The 15,926-nt window shown below is 38.2% G+C and overlaps 1 protein-coding gene and 1 non-coding gene across 2 annotated transcripts; one reads left to right on the forward strand and one right to left on the reverse strand.

Annotated features, from left to right (window-relative positions):
- Window positions 1-7,877: 7,877 nt before the first annotated feature.
- LOC141700568 (small nucleolar RNA R71) lies at window positions 7,878-7,984 on the forward strand. Its single transcript, XR_012566425.1, has one exon. It is a non-coding gene; the product is annotated as a small nucleolar RNA R71 (small nucleolar RNA).
- A 4,299-nt stretch (window positions 7,985-12,283) lies between these two features.
- On the reverse strand, window positions 12,284-15,573 carry LOC141700566 (uncharacterized). Its single transcript, XM_074504276.1, has 3 exons — window positions 15,270-15,573; window positions 14,920-15,020; window positions 12,284-14,362 (listed from the first exon to the last, which is right to left on the reverse strand). Exons 1-3 carry the CDS (start codon window positions 15,485-15,487, stop codon window positions 13,833-13,835), a joined length of 849 nt encoding a protein of 282 aa, XP_074360377.1. The 5' UTR covers window positions 15,488-15,573; the 3' UTR covers window positions 12,284-13,832.
- Window positions 15,574-15,926: the final 353 nt, after the last annotated feature.

Here is a 15,926-nt window from a genome sequence, read left to right on the forward strand (position 1 = left end):
TAGGTTAAAATTAGATTAGGAGTGGGTTGGAGGGATAAAATCATGGGGTAATGGGAAAAGAATTCGTGGGTAATAGGGCTGTAATTTATTTTTTTGATTTTCTGATTTTTTTGGATTTTTTATGAACTTAAAAAAAATTCTGGCAGCCGACCCCTGAGCGGTCGCTCAGCTTGCTGAGCGGTCGCTCAGCAGAGCTGAGCGGGCGCTCAGGGGGTCTCTGGAAAAAAAAATTTCGAGCCCGATTTTTCTGATTTTTTTTGTGGTTTTGGATAGGTTATTAACTTTTAAGGGTTCCTGTAGCAACAAATCATGGTTGCCTCCCACGCAGCGCTTCTTTTTCGTCATTAGCTTGACGTTACGTACCTTCCTCAAGTTGACAATAAAACGGCACTAACCACTTCTCGGTTTGCTGTATCCCCATAGTAGTGCTTCAAACGCTGACCATTAACCTTGAATGCTTGGTCCGGATCATTCTTAAAAATCTCCACCGCTCCATGTGGAAACACAGTTTTGACAATAAAAGGTCCAGACCACCTTGATTTCAACTTCCCAGGAAAAAGTCGGAGACGAGAGTTGAATAAGAGAACTTGTTGCCCCGACACGAATAACTTAGGATGCAGCTTCCTATCATGCCACCTCTTCACCTTCTCCTTGTACATTTTGTTATTCTCGTACGCTTGAAGTCGAAATTCATCAAGTTCATTAAGCTGAAGCATTCTCTTCTTACCAGCCGCATCTAAATCCAGGTTCAACTTTTTCAACGCCCAATAGGCCTTATGCTCAAGCTCCGCAGGTAAATGACATCCCTTACCATACACCAATTGAAACGGGGACATACCAAGTGGATTTTGTATGCTGTTCTGTAAGCCCAAACAGCTTCATCGAGCTTTAAAGACCAATCCTTCCTTGATGGACAAACAACCTTCTCTAGAATGCGCTTGATCTCTCTGTTAGACACTTCTGCTTGACCATTTGTTTGCGGATGATAGGCAGTAGCAATTCGGTGATTCACATTATAATGCTGCATCATAGAAGTGAACTTGCGGTTGCAGAAATGCGACCCTTCATCACTTATGATTACCCGAGGCGTTCCAAACCTTGTGAAAATCTGCTTATAAAGAAAATTCAACACTGCCTTTGCATCATTTATCGGTAGAGCTTTGACTTCTACCCATTTTGAGACGTAATCAACTGCCAGCAAGATGTACTGATTATTGCAGGACGAGACAAAAGGCCCCATGAAATCGATTCCCCAAACATCAAAGACCTCGAATTCAAGCATCACATTTAACGGCATCTCATCCTTTCTCGTCAAATTTCCCACTCTTTGGCAACGATCACACCTTAAAACAAACTGATGAGCGTCCTTAAACAAAGTAGGCCAGAAAAAACCTGCTTGCAGAATACGAGCTGCCGTCTTCTCACCACCATAGTGTCCACCATAAACTGTGGAGTGGCAGTCTCGTAATATCCCCTCCGTCTCACAGAACGGGATACATCTCCTGATGATCTCGTCAGCTCCTTGTCTAAACAAATATGGTTCATCCCACATATACCACTTCACCTCATGCAGAAACTTTTTCTTTTGAGCTGAGGTCAAATTAGGAGGCATTATATTGCTGACAAGATAGTTTACAATATCGGCAAACCATGGCTCTTCCTCCTGAACTGCGAACAACTGCTCATCCGGAAAAGATTCATTGATCAATGTCTTATCCTGTGAAGTAGACTCGGGATTCTCCAATCTAGAGAGATGGTCAGCTACTTGATTCTCAGTACCTTTTCGATCCTTGATCTCTAACTCAAATTCCTGTAGTAAGAGCACCCAACGAATGAGTCTCGGCTTCGAATCCTTCTTGGAAACCAAATAGCGAATGGCCGCATGATCCGTGAATACTGTCACTTTTGTCCCAAGCAGATAAGATCGAAATTTCTCGAAACCAAAGACTATAGCCAAGAGCTCCTTCTCAGTAGTGGTGTAGTTCATTTGGGCCCCATTTAAGGTCTTACTAGCATAGTAGACCACATGAAAGAGATTATTTTTACGCTGCCCAAGAACTGCACCTACCGCATAATCACTCGCATCACACATCATCTCAAACGGCTCTGTCCAATCCGGTGATGTAATAACTGGTGCAGTGATTAAACTCTTCTTGAGAGTCTCGAATGCCGTCAAACATTCATCATCAAATTTGAAAGGCACATCTTTCTCAAGCAAGTTGCACAACGACTTAGATATCTTTGAAAAGTCCTTGATGAACCGCCGATAAAAACCCGCATGACCAAGAAAACTACGGATTCCCTTCACAGAAATAGGTGGTGGAAGATTTTAAATGACTCCCACCTTGGCTTTATCCACCTCAATACCCTTGCTAGAGACCTTATGCCCCAGAATAATGCCTTCACGCACCATAAAATGACATTTCTCCCAATTGAGCACCAAATTAGTTTCCACACACCTTTTGAGCACGGCACGAAGATTATTCAAACATTCATCATACGAATGTTCAAAGACGGAGAAGTTGTCCATGAACACCTCAACATTATTCCCAATCATGTCAGAGAATATAGCCATCATACATCTCTGAAAAGTGGCCGGTGCGCCACATAACCCAAACGAAACTCTGCGAAAAGCAAACATGCCAAATGGACAAGTGAAGGTAGTCTTTTCCTGATCCTCTGGTGCAATACAAATCTGATTATACCCTGAGTAGCCATCCAGAAGACAATAATACTCATGACCAGCCAACCTGTCAAGCATCTGATCAATAAATGGAAGAGGGAAGTGATCCTTCCTCGTGGCCTTGTTCAGCTTTCGGTAATCCATGCATACTCTCCATCCTGTAACTGTTCGAGTGGGGATGAGCTCATTCTTCTCATTTGCTACCACAATGATACCTCCTTTCTTAGGCACACATTGTACGGGGCTCACCCAAGAACTGTCAGAAATAGGATAAATGATGCCTGCATCCAGCCATTTCAGAATTTTTTTCTTCACCACCTCCTTCATGATATGATTCAGTCTGCATTGTTGCTCCACAGTTGGCTTACTACCCTCCTCTAGCAGAATTTTATGCCTACAATGTAAAGGGCTGATCCCTTTGATATCTGCTATGGTCCATCTAATAGCTGATTTGAATTCTCTCAAAATCCTTAAGAGCTTGTCTTCCTCACTACCTGAAAGGTCAGATGCAATAATAACAGGTAAAGTAGATGCATCACCTAAAAAAGCATACCTCAAGTGTTCAGGTAATGGCTTGAGCTCCAAGGTAGGTGCTTCCTCAATTGATGGTTTGAGCTTTCCTTCAGCATTCTTGAGGTTAGAAGTACCAAGCGATTCAAACGGGATGTCCAGCTTTCGCCTCCAGGGAGAAGCATTCAGATATTATAATTGCTCATTGCCATCTTCCTCATCACTGTCAAAATCCCCCACTAAGGCCTTTTCTAATGCATCAGACATTAGCATATGATCGAGTTCTGAAGTAACTGCAGAATCAATCACATCCACTTTTAAGCACTCCTCATCTTCTGTAGGGAATTTTATTGCTTTGAATACATTGAAGGTCACATCCTGATCCTGCACCCGCATAGTAAGTTCACGTTTCTGCACATCTATCAAGGTACGGCCAGTAGCCAAGAAAGGTCTTCCCAAGATTATGGGAATCTTCTTATCTTCCTCAAAATCCAGAATAACAAAGTCTGCAGGAAAGAAGAGCTTATCCACCTTGACTAGCATATCCTCCACTATGCCCCTTGGGTAAGTAATAGAACGATCAGCCAATTGTAGAGACATGTAGGTGGGTTTTGGATCAGGCAAATCCAACTTTTTAAAGATCGACAACGGCATTAGATTGATGCTTGCTTCCAAATCACAAAGGTACTTGTTAAACGACAACTTGCCAATGGTGCAAGGAATGGTGAAGCTACCTGGATCTTTAAGCTTTGGAGGTAACTTTTGCTGCAGAACAGCGTTGCATTCTTCCGTTAGAGCAACGGTCTCAAGGTCATCCAGTTTCACCTTCCTTGAAAGAATACTCTTCATAAACTTCGCATAACTAGGCATTTGCTCCAGAGCCTCAACGAAAGGTATATTGATGTGAAGTTTCTTGAACACCTCCAGAAACTTACCGAACTGTTTATCCAGCTTTTGTTGTTGCAATCTCTTAGGGAAAGGTGGTGGAGGATAAAGCTGTTTCTCCCCTGTATTACCCTCAGGCAGAGTGTGTTCAACAGTAATCTTCCTTGGTTCCGCCGCTTTCTCCTTTTGCTTAGCTTCTTCATCTCTAACTTCAGTTTCTCCTTCTTTTGCCTTTTCAGCATCAGCAACTTTGCTAGACCTTAAGGTAATAGCCTTGACTTGCTCTTTAGCTTCCTTCCTGCCTGGTACTTCCGTGTCACTGGGAAGTGTTCCAGGTTGACGATTGAGCACTGCATTGGCTATTTGACCGATTTGATTTTCCAAGGTCTTGACAGAAACCGCCTGACTCTTGCATAACAGCTTAAGTTCCTCAAAATCAGCACTAGTAGGTGCAGCTGCACTTCCCTATTGAGGATATGATTGCCTTTGAGCATATTGTTGTGGTTGCTGGAATCCAGGTGGATTGAACTGTTTACTCACACCTTGCTGATATGGTGGCTGAATAGCATTCTGATTATTACCCCAGCTGAAATTTGGATGATTTCTGTTGTTAGGATGATAAGTAGCTGGTACAGGCTGCTATTGTCACTGATAATTATTCACATACTGAACAGATTCGTTGACGAGAGAACACTGATCCGTAACATGAGAACCTGCACAAAGCTCACAGACCATAGCTATTTGATTAACTCCATATGTAGCTAGAGAATCGACCTTCATAGGCAGCACTTGGAGCTGCGCTGCAATAGCAGTGGCTGTATCGACTTCCAGAATACCTGCTACCTTCCCAGACATCATCCTCTGAGTTGGGTTTTGATGCTCATTTGTAGCCATAGTCTCGATAAGATTATAAGCCTCAGTATAGCTTTTGGCCCACAAGGCACCTCCAGCTGCTGCATCGAGCATGGGCCGAGATTGGGCCCCCAAACCATTATAGAAACCAGTGATCACCATCCAATCGGGCATTCCATGATGTGGACACTTTCTCAACATTTCCTTGTAGTGTTCCCAAGCTTCGCACATAGATTCTGTAGGTTACTGCGCAAATTGAGTAAGAGCACTCCTCATAGCAGCAGTCTTTGCCATCGGATAAAACTTCACCAGAAACTTTTGCGCAAGATCTTGCCAAGTAGTGATGGACCCAGCTGGTTCAGAATGTAACCAGTCCTTAGCTTTGTCCCTCAGTGAGAATGGGAAAAACCTCAGTTTGATAGCCTCATCAGTCACTCCATTATACTTGAAAGTACTGCAGATCTCGACAAAATTCCTTATGTGCATGTTGGGGTCTTCAGTCGCAGCACCTCCAAAAGAAACAGAATTCTGCACCATCTGAATAGTGCCCAGCTTGATTTCAAAGGTGTTAGCTTGAATAGCCGGATGAAGAATGCTTGACTAATGTCATCAATTTTAGGCCAAGAAAAGTCCATAAGAGCTGTATCGGCCTGAACAATACGATCACCCATGATTACTGGTTCTTTCTGCTCACTTCCTGAATCCGAATCTTCAAAATCTATCTTCTTCGGAATATCAAGAACTTCGTCTGTCTCCTCAGCTGTATCTAAAGTCCTCTTGCGAGTACGAGAACGAGTTTGCATAAACGCTCACTAAAGTGCCTGAAACACAACCAGAAACAATAAGTAACTAATACGTCTTAATCACTGAGTCCTAACGACCAATTATGGTAAGTACATAAACTAAACAAATACGCTGAGTCCCCGGCAGCGGTGCCAAAAACTTGTTAGGACGAAAACACGCGCTAATATTCACGCAAGTATACGCGTTCACAAGTAATATAGAATACTTTCTAGTTCGTTCCCACAGAGACTCAGACTAATTATTGTTCAATTAAACTCACTCACCAATGTAAGATTACTTCTCAATGTTAAAACACTAACACTTAGAATTATTGACTAAATATTAACTACAATTAACTACTTAGTTAATCACTTAATTAACACTTCGAATTAACAATATTAAAACACTCATGAGATCACAACTTCATTACTACTTCCTTCAATAGTTATTGTTATTACCCTTAGCATGCAACAGTGATGATACTAATCGAATAACACGAAACTGATAAAAGCCAACTCTCATTGTACTAATACCATTCTACCAAACATCCACAATTAAGATAGAGGTTGAATAGGCATCAATTGAATAGGCATCAATTATGTTGAGTTCCTATATGTCTACAGAAATTGACAACATAGTGATTTAAGCACAAGTTATTCCTTTTGATTACACAAGGCGAATAAAACGGTTAGAGTTACCCACTAATCATGCACATCATACATGAACTTATGTTAGCATGGCAAGTTCTAAATCTCGAGATCCACCGTCGCTTCACAAGAGATTAACACCCTATCTTATATGTTCGCGACGCACATAAGACGAATACGCACAATCAATACTAGATATCATACAATCATCACACACTAAGGTATTAAACAACTAACTAAAGAATTCCATAGTAAATCCGTTACGACCCCATGATCACGATTAGCCCATGATAGCACTTATCGTCATCATGGGTTCATATGAAAACATGATAAACAAACACAAGAGAATAATAACTAAACTAATTATATTAAACCAGAGTACGTCACAAGAGTAATTAGGTTCAAAGCAAAGAAAACTAGCATCCAACGTTACAACGAAATAAGAATCACAAGAAAATATGCTTCCTCTTCGTTGCGATGTGCTAAAACGGTCTTCTTCCTTGTCTCCTTCTCTCCTTGCTTAATACTACAAGCCAACCTTCTGAAAACGTCTCCAAATCTACTTATATAATAGTCCCATAAAACTCAGATTACATAGAAGTTGGAAGCCAAATAGAAGTAGAAGTCTAAAATAGATTATTATTTTCCCCGACCCTGCGCGGCCGCTCAGCATAGCTGAGCAGGCGCTCAGCCTTCTGCGCGGCCGCTCAGCATAGCTGAGCGGGCGCTCGGGACCCTACTGGAAAATTCCTGAGTTTGCTCCGTTTCTTCGCTGTAATCTGCCCCTTTCTTTCCTCTCACAATGCTTAACACATGCCAAGGCTTATTCTTGATGATTACTCCTCCGAAATGCAACTTATACCCTGAAATACACAAACACTAGAAAAACGCATCAAATACACAAAATACTTGATTTCAAGACACCAATTTAAGTCATTTTAAGACGTTCTAAGTGGTATAAAATGCCACTTATCAGTTATCTTGGTGCATATTGCGGTTGTTGAAAACCAGGAGGGTTGAATTGCTTTGCTGCATACTACTGATAAGGCTGTTGCATCGCCGTCTGATTTTTGCTCCAGCGGAAGTTAGGATGATTCTAGTTGTCAGGATGATAAGTGGCTGGAACTGGTTGCTGTTATATCTGAAAGTTGCTCGCAAACTGAGCTGATTCACTAGATATAACGCATTGTTCCATCGCATGCAAAACTGCACACAGCTCATAAACACTGAATATCCGATTAACACCATAGTTAGCCAGAGAATCGATCTTCATAGAAAATGCCTTTAGTTGAGCAGTGATATCCGTAGCTATATCCACTTCCAGAATTCCTTCTACCTTGCCCTGTGGCAATCTCTGGGTTGGATACTGATATTCATTAGCAGTCATCAGTTCAATTAGACCTTAAGCTTCATCATAGCTCTTTGCCCATAATGTTCCACCTTATGCTGCATCAAGCATGGGTCTAGATTGTGCTCCCAAACTATTGTAAAAACAATTGATGATCATCCAATCAGGCATGCCATGATGAGGACACTTCCTAAGCATCTCCTTGTAGCGCTCCCAACCTTCACATAGAGTTTCTCCCGATTTCTGTGCAAATTGAGTAAGAGCATTCTTGAGTGCAGCTGTCTTCGCCATAGGGAAGAATTTAGTAAGAAATTTTTGATCGAGATCCTCCCAAGTAGTGATAGAACCTGCTGGTAGAGAGTGTAACCAACACTTAGCTTTATCCCTCAGAGAAAAAGGGAAAAGTATTAGTTTCACAGCATCTTCATAAACATTGTTGAACTGGAAGGTGTCACGAATCTCGATGAAATCCCTAATATGCATATTAGGGTCTTCCGTTGGAGAACCCCCAAACTGGATTAAATTATGGACCATCTGGATAATGTCAGGCTTGATATCAAAGGTATTAGCTGCGATAGCTGGCCTGACAATGCTAGATTCAATGTCATTGATCTTTGGTTGAGAAAAATCCATCAACGCTTTTAAATTTGCTGTTAGATCTACCATTACAATCAAAACTAGAGTACCTGAAACATAATGACTAAGTAACTAGTAAGTAAAATATCCGAGTCAGTGAACTTTAACGACCACTGATGTCAAGCACATAAACCTAAAATTAACACCGAGTCCCCGGCAACAGCGCCAAAAACTTGTTAGGGAGGAAACACGCGCTAAAATTACACGCAAGTATACGCGTTCACAAAAACTATAAGATATAAATCAGATTTGTTCCCACGGAGACTGGTTTAGGTTAAGTTTAGATTATGCACTTATTCAACAATGTATGGTTATCACTCACTGCTAAGACAAGTAACAAATTGGGATGTTTATAACTAAGATTAAACTAACATGCAAATAACTAAGAGATTAAAAGTGATTGAATTAACTATATGAGACTAACATGGGATTCTAACTTCATTACTACTTCATTCAATGTCACTGTTCTTAACCTTAGCATGTAATGGTGATGACAACTAATCAGATAACACGAAATTAGAAAGCTAATTTTCATTGTACAAATACCCAACTACCAGACATCCACAAAAGAGATAAAAGCCTAATAGACACCAATTATATTGAGACCCTATATGTCTATAGAATTTGACAACATAAAGGTTTAATGCGCAAGTTATCTATCGTGATTACATAGGGCAAGTAAGATGGTTAAAATTACCTACGAATCATGCATAACAAATACATGAACCTATGCTAGCATGGCAAGTTTCAAACCTCGATATTCACTTTCGCTTCAATAAAGATTAACATGCTATCTTATATGTTAGCTACACACATAAGATGAATAAGTACAACCAATACTAGGATATCAATCAATCACCACATACTTAGGTATCAAAACAATTAACTATAGAAATCCATAAGAAAATCCATTAGAACCCCATGACAATGATTAGTTCATGATCGAACTCATCGTCACAATGGGTTCCAATGAAAACATGATAAATAAACTAAGTCTTTATAAACTGAATAATAAACAAAGTACGTAATCAAGAGTATTAGGTTCAACAATAAAGAAAACGAGCATCCAAGATTACATCTTAAGCAAAGAATCACAAGTAAAAACTGAATCTTCTTCTCCTTCGTTGAATTTGTGCTATTAGGTCTTTTTCTTGTCTTCTCCTTCATCTCTATTCTGAAAAACGTCTTTAAAAGGTCTTTATATAACATCCCAACTCGAATAGAAGTCCATAAAATCAGTCTCAGAATAGAATCAGGATTCTCAGAACTCGACCTGGCACGGCCGCCCTGTGATCCGGCGCGGCCGCTCTGTGTCTAGCGCGGCCGCTCCCAAGTGTAGTGCGACCGCGCTGATCTTCTGGAAAAAAATGATTTCTTCTTTATTTCTTGTCTTCAACTGCTGGTTTCTTCGCGCACTTGACCAAGGCTTCATCCTCACACTCTTCCAAGCATATATCATGCAATTTACATCCCTTCTTTTGATTATGCCCTAAAATGCAAAACACTACAAAAAACGCATCAAATACACAAACAACTTGAGTATAAAATACCAATTCGAGCCTTTATGAAGCGTTCTAAGTGGATATAAATGCCACTTAACAACCTCCGGCGTGAGGATAAGAATAGGGGTTTTGTGAAGAAGTAGAATGAAACCTGAGCTATTTGAATATATTTATGGTGTGTGTATGTGTGTAAATATTCAAGAAGTAACCCCCAGAATCTTTTATAGGCTTCCAATTTAGGGTTTTGGGGTTTTGTACATTTTCATTTTAGTCGTTGGTGAATCTTGGTTGGTGGATAATTGGATGGTCCCGATGGGAAGTCGGGCCCAGCTGTCCCCTTGTTGTTGGGATTGCCTGAGGTCATGACACATGGATGCTTGATATGCTACCATGCTATTTTTGGTAATATGGGACCGTTGTTATCCTGTGTGAGTGCCACGTGTCCGGGGACCACCCTCAGTTGGGCCTATGATCTTTTTCCATGGGATTTTTGTAATATTTCTTGGGTCTAATTGTATTATGGTCTATCATAATGTAAATTATTATATTATATTTTTATCTTTCTTTTGACGGTCCTGTCAACTCTCCACCGAAAAAATAAAGTGTATATTTTATTTGTGATTGGACCATCAATCATAAGTAATTATATGGACCATAAGAGTGTTTTCAATATTTATGTAATGTTTCGATGTCTTTTATTAGACGATCTACTGCTAGATTGCAAACTTTCATGCTAAAAAAGAGTTAGATTAGTAGCGAGGATATCTTTGGGCTATCAAATGGATAATTGGAATATAGATAATTCGTATTTATATCTGTAATTATCGAATTTGAATTTAAATAATATCCATTTTATTTCGAATATGAATACTAATGCCGATATTTCCAATGAATATCTGATTTTTTGAATTTTTTTAATGACCCTACCGTATTGAAGATGATTCTAGAACATTTTTTTGCGATTAAACTCAAATAATATTTTTATATATGTACAAAGCATCTGTACAATTATATAAAATTTGTATAAATATTTATTTAATGCATATACGCACACTATAAGCTAATTAAATAAAATTTAAACTATATACAATTATATTTTATATAATTTAAATATTATTTATAATTTTGGATTCAAATATTTCATCCCCAGATATGAATAATATCCACTCTTTTCCAAACACGAATAACATACATTTTTTTCGAATAATCAGATGAATGTCGGATTTTTGAATTTTTTTGACAACCATGAATCTTACTTAGAGTTCTGTAATCTTGAACAAGTAATGAATGTTTTGAATTATTTACTTTGTTTTCAAAAACAAATAATCATAACCTAGTAGAAGTTTATCAGGGCTCTATGCCTTCTAGACTCAAACATAAAATTGACCCAAAATTTGTGTATTTTTGTGTTTGGGTATCTTTATTTTTGTGTCGTTCTCGTGTGGTGTAAAATTAAATATCAATATAAATATAATTAAATAAATAGATAAATGTAAATGTTGGATATATAGGTACAAAAGTAACAAAATTATATGAAATGTATACATATAAATCATTTATACTTATAATATTATGAAATTATGCATTATTTTAAAATTCTTTATTATAAATATACATATTTACATTTATTTATTATAAGTATACATTTTATAATAAATATTAATATTTAATTATAAATATATATTTATTTCGTATATCTCGTCGTATCGTGTCGTGTCGTATATCTAAATAATAAACACAAATCTGAAATTATTAGTCTTGAAAAATTGGTACAAGCACTAAATTTCGGTGTCATATTAGTCTTGAAAAATTGGTCAGTGCCCTCCATGAAAGCATAATTTAGAATGAAAAAGTTGATATACTTCAAAAAGGTTCTGGGTTTTAGACTATTAACGGCCTACTAATTTACATAGGCACCCCAAGTAGACCTGGCCACTTGTGCGGTCCATGCGTGCCGGGCCGGGCCGCACACGGGTTGAACACTCGGTATTTAAATACTGAACCGGACCGCTGAATTACGAACCGGGCTCGGGTCGGGTTTGAACCGTTAAAACAGGACTCGTAACCGAACCGAACGAACCGAACCAATTCGCGGGCGAGCCGTGTGTGCGGGCTGTGCGGGTTGAATTCGCGAGTTGGGCGAGCCGTATGTGCGGGCTGGGCGAGCCAATGCGGGCTGCATAATTGAGATCCTGACTGGAAGCAATAATTCCTAAAAACTCGAGCAATAATTACTCGAAATTAGTAATCAATTAATAAAAAATAAATAATAAAATGTAACATTATTTTCTATTATGTCACATAATTTATTCAAAATATTATAGTTGTAATCAATTAAGTTTATTATTTTTAATTTTTGGTTAAAAAGAGGACGGTACCTCTTATAAATTTTATTAATTTAAAAAAATTACAAATTCACAGGACTCCTCTCTCTCTAAAAAACGGAACAAACCGTATCAAACATTAAAAAATTACAAATCAAATGATATTAAAACTTAAAAAGAAATTATATTAAATATTTGTTCTAAAGTTGTTCGCTAGTTGAGGTTCCCGATTCGGATGAAGTATCCATTGTCATCCATGGCTCGTCGTCATCGTCGGAGTCTTCTTTTCTTCCTTGTTGTCTTTTATCGGCTTGATCCCAATCTTTTTTGCAAACTAAAATCTTTACAACGTTTGGCGCAAGACTGGATCTCTTCTCATCTAACACTCTTCTGCCTGCACTAAAAGCGGACTCGGACGCAATTGTAGAAGCTGGGACAACTAAAATATCCTTTGCAATTTTTGCTAAAACCGGAAATTGTAACTCATGATTCTTCCACCATGTTAGTACATCAAAATCATCATTTAACTCATAACTATATGAAAAAAATTCGTGAACCATATTAGTGGCAGAAGAAGGTACGGTAGATGACTCGGAAATTCTACATTTTTGTTTTTTGGTTAGTATAGATGAAATGGTACTACTAAACCTACTAGAAGTATTAATACTCTTTGGTGGTATAGTACTTTGAGTTTTTGGAGCATACATATCTATAAGACGAAACAACAAATTTAAACAATTAGTTACATATAAAACATGATTATATGAAACTCCTAACACAGCATAATAATGTTCTAACATATTTTCTAAACCTTCCTTCCTAACACCGGGATCAAGAAGACATGCAATACCATAAATATATGGAAATTCGGTAAAGTATTCGATCCATTTAATTTTCATATCCTTAATAATATCACTAAAATTATCATTTTCTTCGTATTCCTTTAAAGTAGTAACAATACTAACACATTCAATGATACAATGGTGTACATTTGGTTCATAAACATAAGAAAAAACTTTAGTAGCATGCGCAAAACAATAAAGTATGTCACGTACAGTAGATGCTAATTCCCAATCTTCCTCGGTAATAATTCCTCCTTCGTATTGGTGAATTGGATCGTCGTTATATAAGATGGTAATAATGGGTTTATATTTAATTGCTTCAACAAGTAATTTATATGTCGAACTCCATCTTGTAGGACAATCGATACCCCATTTTTTCGGCCTTAGTCCATTTTCTTTACACAATTTCTTGTACCTAGACCTATATTTACCTGCCAAACGTAGATACTTAATTACCTTCATAATAGGTTCTAATAAATTAGTTATTTGTTGAATTCCTACTTGAGCCGTTAAGTTAACTATGTGAGCACAACATCTAATGTGTAAAAATACTCCATCTAAAACTAAAGGAATTTCGGTCCTAATATAATTAATACATTTGTTGTTATTAGCAGCATTATCTAAGGAAATTGTGAATACCTTGTTAAACAAATTAAATTCTTTAATTGTATCTAAAATTCTAGACATAATATTATAACCGGTGTGTGATTCGTCCATAACATCAAATGCAATAATTCGTTTTTGTAACATGTAATCGACACCAATCCAATGAACGGTAACACATATATAAGGCTCACCTTGACTCGAACTCCAACAATCACTAGTTAACGAAACCACCATCAAATTCTCGAAAAAATTCAATTAATTGTGCTCTAGCGCAATGATATTGTGTTATTGTGTGCCGTTTTAGTGTGTTTCTAGGAATTTTTCTAAATGCCGGATTTATCGTAGTTTTCATCATATATTCTAAATTATCACTCTCACCGTGAGAAAATGGTAACTCGTCTAGTGTAACAAAAGTAGCAAAACTTTGTATCATTTTATCTCTACTATAGGAAAAAGGCATACCTCCACCTCCCGTTGATGTCATAAAACCACCGAGTTGTGATTGTTGTGGACCTCTTCGTGCTTCTCCACTTTCGTGACTCGCCTTCGTAATAGAGTGAATATTCTCCAAATGTCGGCTTAGTGTTCCCGTGCCGGTCCCTCGAGCATAACTAAATGGTGGCTGTGGTCTACCATTTTGTACACAAATCAAACAATGTACTTTAAATCTATTCGGATTATCCGGCATAGCTTCTTTCGAAAAATATGTCCACACGTGCGATGATTGTCTCGAACTCGTAGCACCTACAGAAATTAAAAAACGAATAAAATTAAATACGAATAAAAAAATTATAATCTATTAAAAAAATTATAATAATCAATTAAAAAAATTACAATCATGAATTAAACGAATAAAAACGAATAGAAAACGAAATTACAACCATTAATTAAAAAAATGAATTTACAAAACGAATAAACAATATATTATATATATAATACACGAATAAAACTATAGAAGCTGAATTAGTAGTAAGTTGAAAATTAAATGGTAATTAGTACTACTAATAAAAAGGCAACAATTCAACAGAATGGTAATTATAGTTTATAAGCTGAATTAGTACTACTAATTAAATGGTAATTCGCCTTTCGTATAACTACTAGTAACTAGTAAGCTGAAATGCTGAATTTCAATACACCAACAGGCAACAACTCAAGGCAACAAACAGAAGCAGAAGCAGAAAATCTAACATCAAAACTGCCGCGGCGCCGCCTTATATATACAATCAAAAACACAAAAAATCTAACATCACAGAAGCAGAAACCCATAGTTTTTGGTTAAAATCGACAGGAAAATAACATACCTTCTTCGGTATTAAACGTGGATCCGGGTCGAGGCGGGAGCATCGAAGCCGATGGGGTTGAACCTTGAGAAGAAATGCTCCTTCTTCCCTGTTCCATTTTCCTGTTCGCGAATATCTGTTACCTTTTTTTAATATTCGAATTTTTATTGTTGAATTGAAAATTGCGAATGGAGATTGAATTGTAAATTTTATATTCGAATGGGTTATGTTTGTAGATGGAGAAAGGAGAAAGAAGTCGGAGAAAGGAGAAAAAAGTCGGAGAAATTGAGATTGAGAGAAACAGAGAGGTCGAAGAAACTGTGAATAAAAGTTGTGTTTGTATGTATATATTTATAAGGAAATTAGAGTACCATTGGAGCCTTGAAGTTGGAGGTGGAGTCAGGTGTAACGTTAACCTGCAGAAATCAGAGTGTAACGTTGCAGCCATGGCAGAAAGCAGAGCAGGGAGGAAGACGTTGGCGCGTGAGGCACACCCGCGGGCGTGCTGTGCGGGCTCGTGCGGGCTGTGCGAGCTGGCTTGCCGTGCGACTCGTGCGGGCTTGGCTCGTGCGGGCTCGTGCGGGCTCATGCGGTCCCGGGTTCTAAAATTGGTATTCGTGTTCGGTTCACCTAATTTACCGAGTTGTGCGGGTTTGAACCGGCCCGGTTCGGTCCGAATTTTTTACGATTTCCGTACGAACCGGTCCCGAATGAGCGGTTCAAACCCGCCCATTTGGCCGCTCCCCAAGAAACAGAAACACCAGCATGGCAATAAAACACCAGCTAAAATGAAAAATATTAATAAAATATTATCCCGGCCCTTAACATGATGTTTAATCATATGCTTAAGTTCAATAGGTTCCTTACTGATCTTCTTCCCAGTGATTGGGTCAACCTCCACCTTAGCCCATGCCATAATCTTCCTCGTTTTACTTTTAGCTTTGGAAAAGATCTCCCTGAACTTCATTGCAGTTCCCAAATCCACCCTAAAAATCAACGACCTGTTACTGGAAATTTCTTGCAGCGAA

This window comes from Apium graveolens, unplaced genomic scaffold, assembly GCF_009905375.1.
Source record: "Apium graveolens cultivar Ventura unplaced genomic scaffold, ASM990537v1 ctg2516, whole genome shotgun sequence".
NCBI lineage: Eukaryota > Viridiplantae > Streptophyta > Magnoliopsida > Apiales > Apiaceae > Apium > Apium graveolens.

Excerpts from the sequence above, each read along its gene's own strand:
- LOC141700566 (XM_074504276.1), bottom strand. The coding sequence starts at position 15,487 with ATGAGCCCGCACGAGCCCGCACGAGCCAAGCCCGCACGAGTCGCACGG. Across the intron at positions 15,021-15,269 it reads CCAACTTCAAGGCTCCAATG|GAAAATGGAACAGGGAAGAA; the intron begins GTACTCTAATTT and ends ATTCGCGAACAG. Across the intron at positions 14,363-14,919 it reads CACGTTTAATACCGAAGAAG|GTGCTACGAGTTCGAGACAA; the intron begins GTATGTTATTTT and ends TAATTTCTGTAG.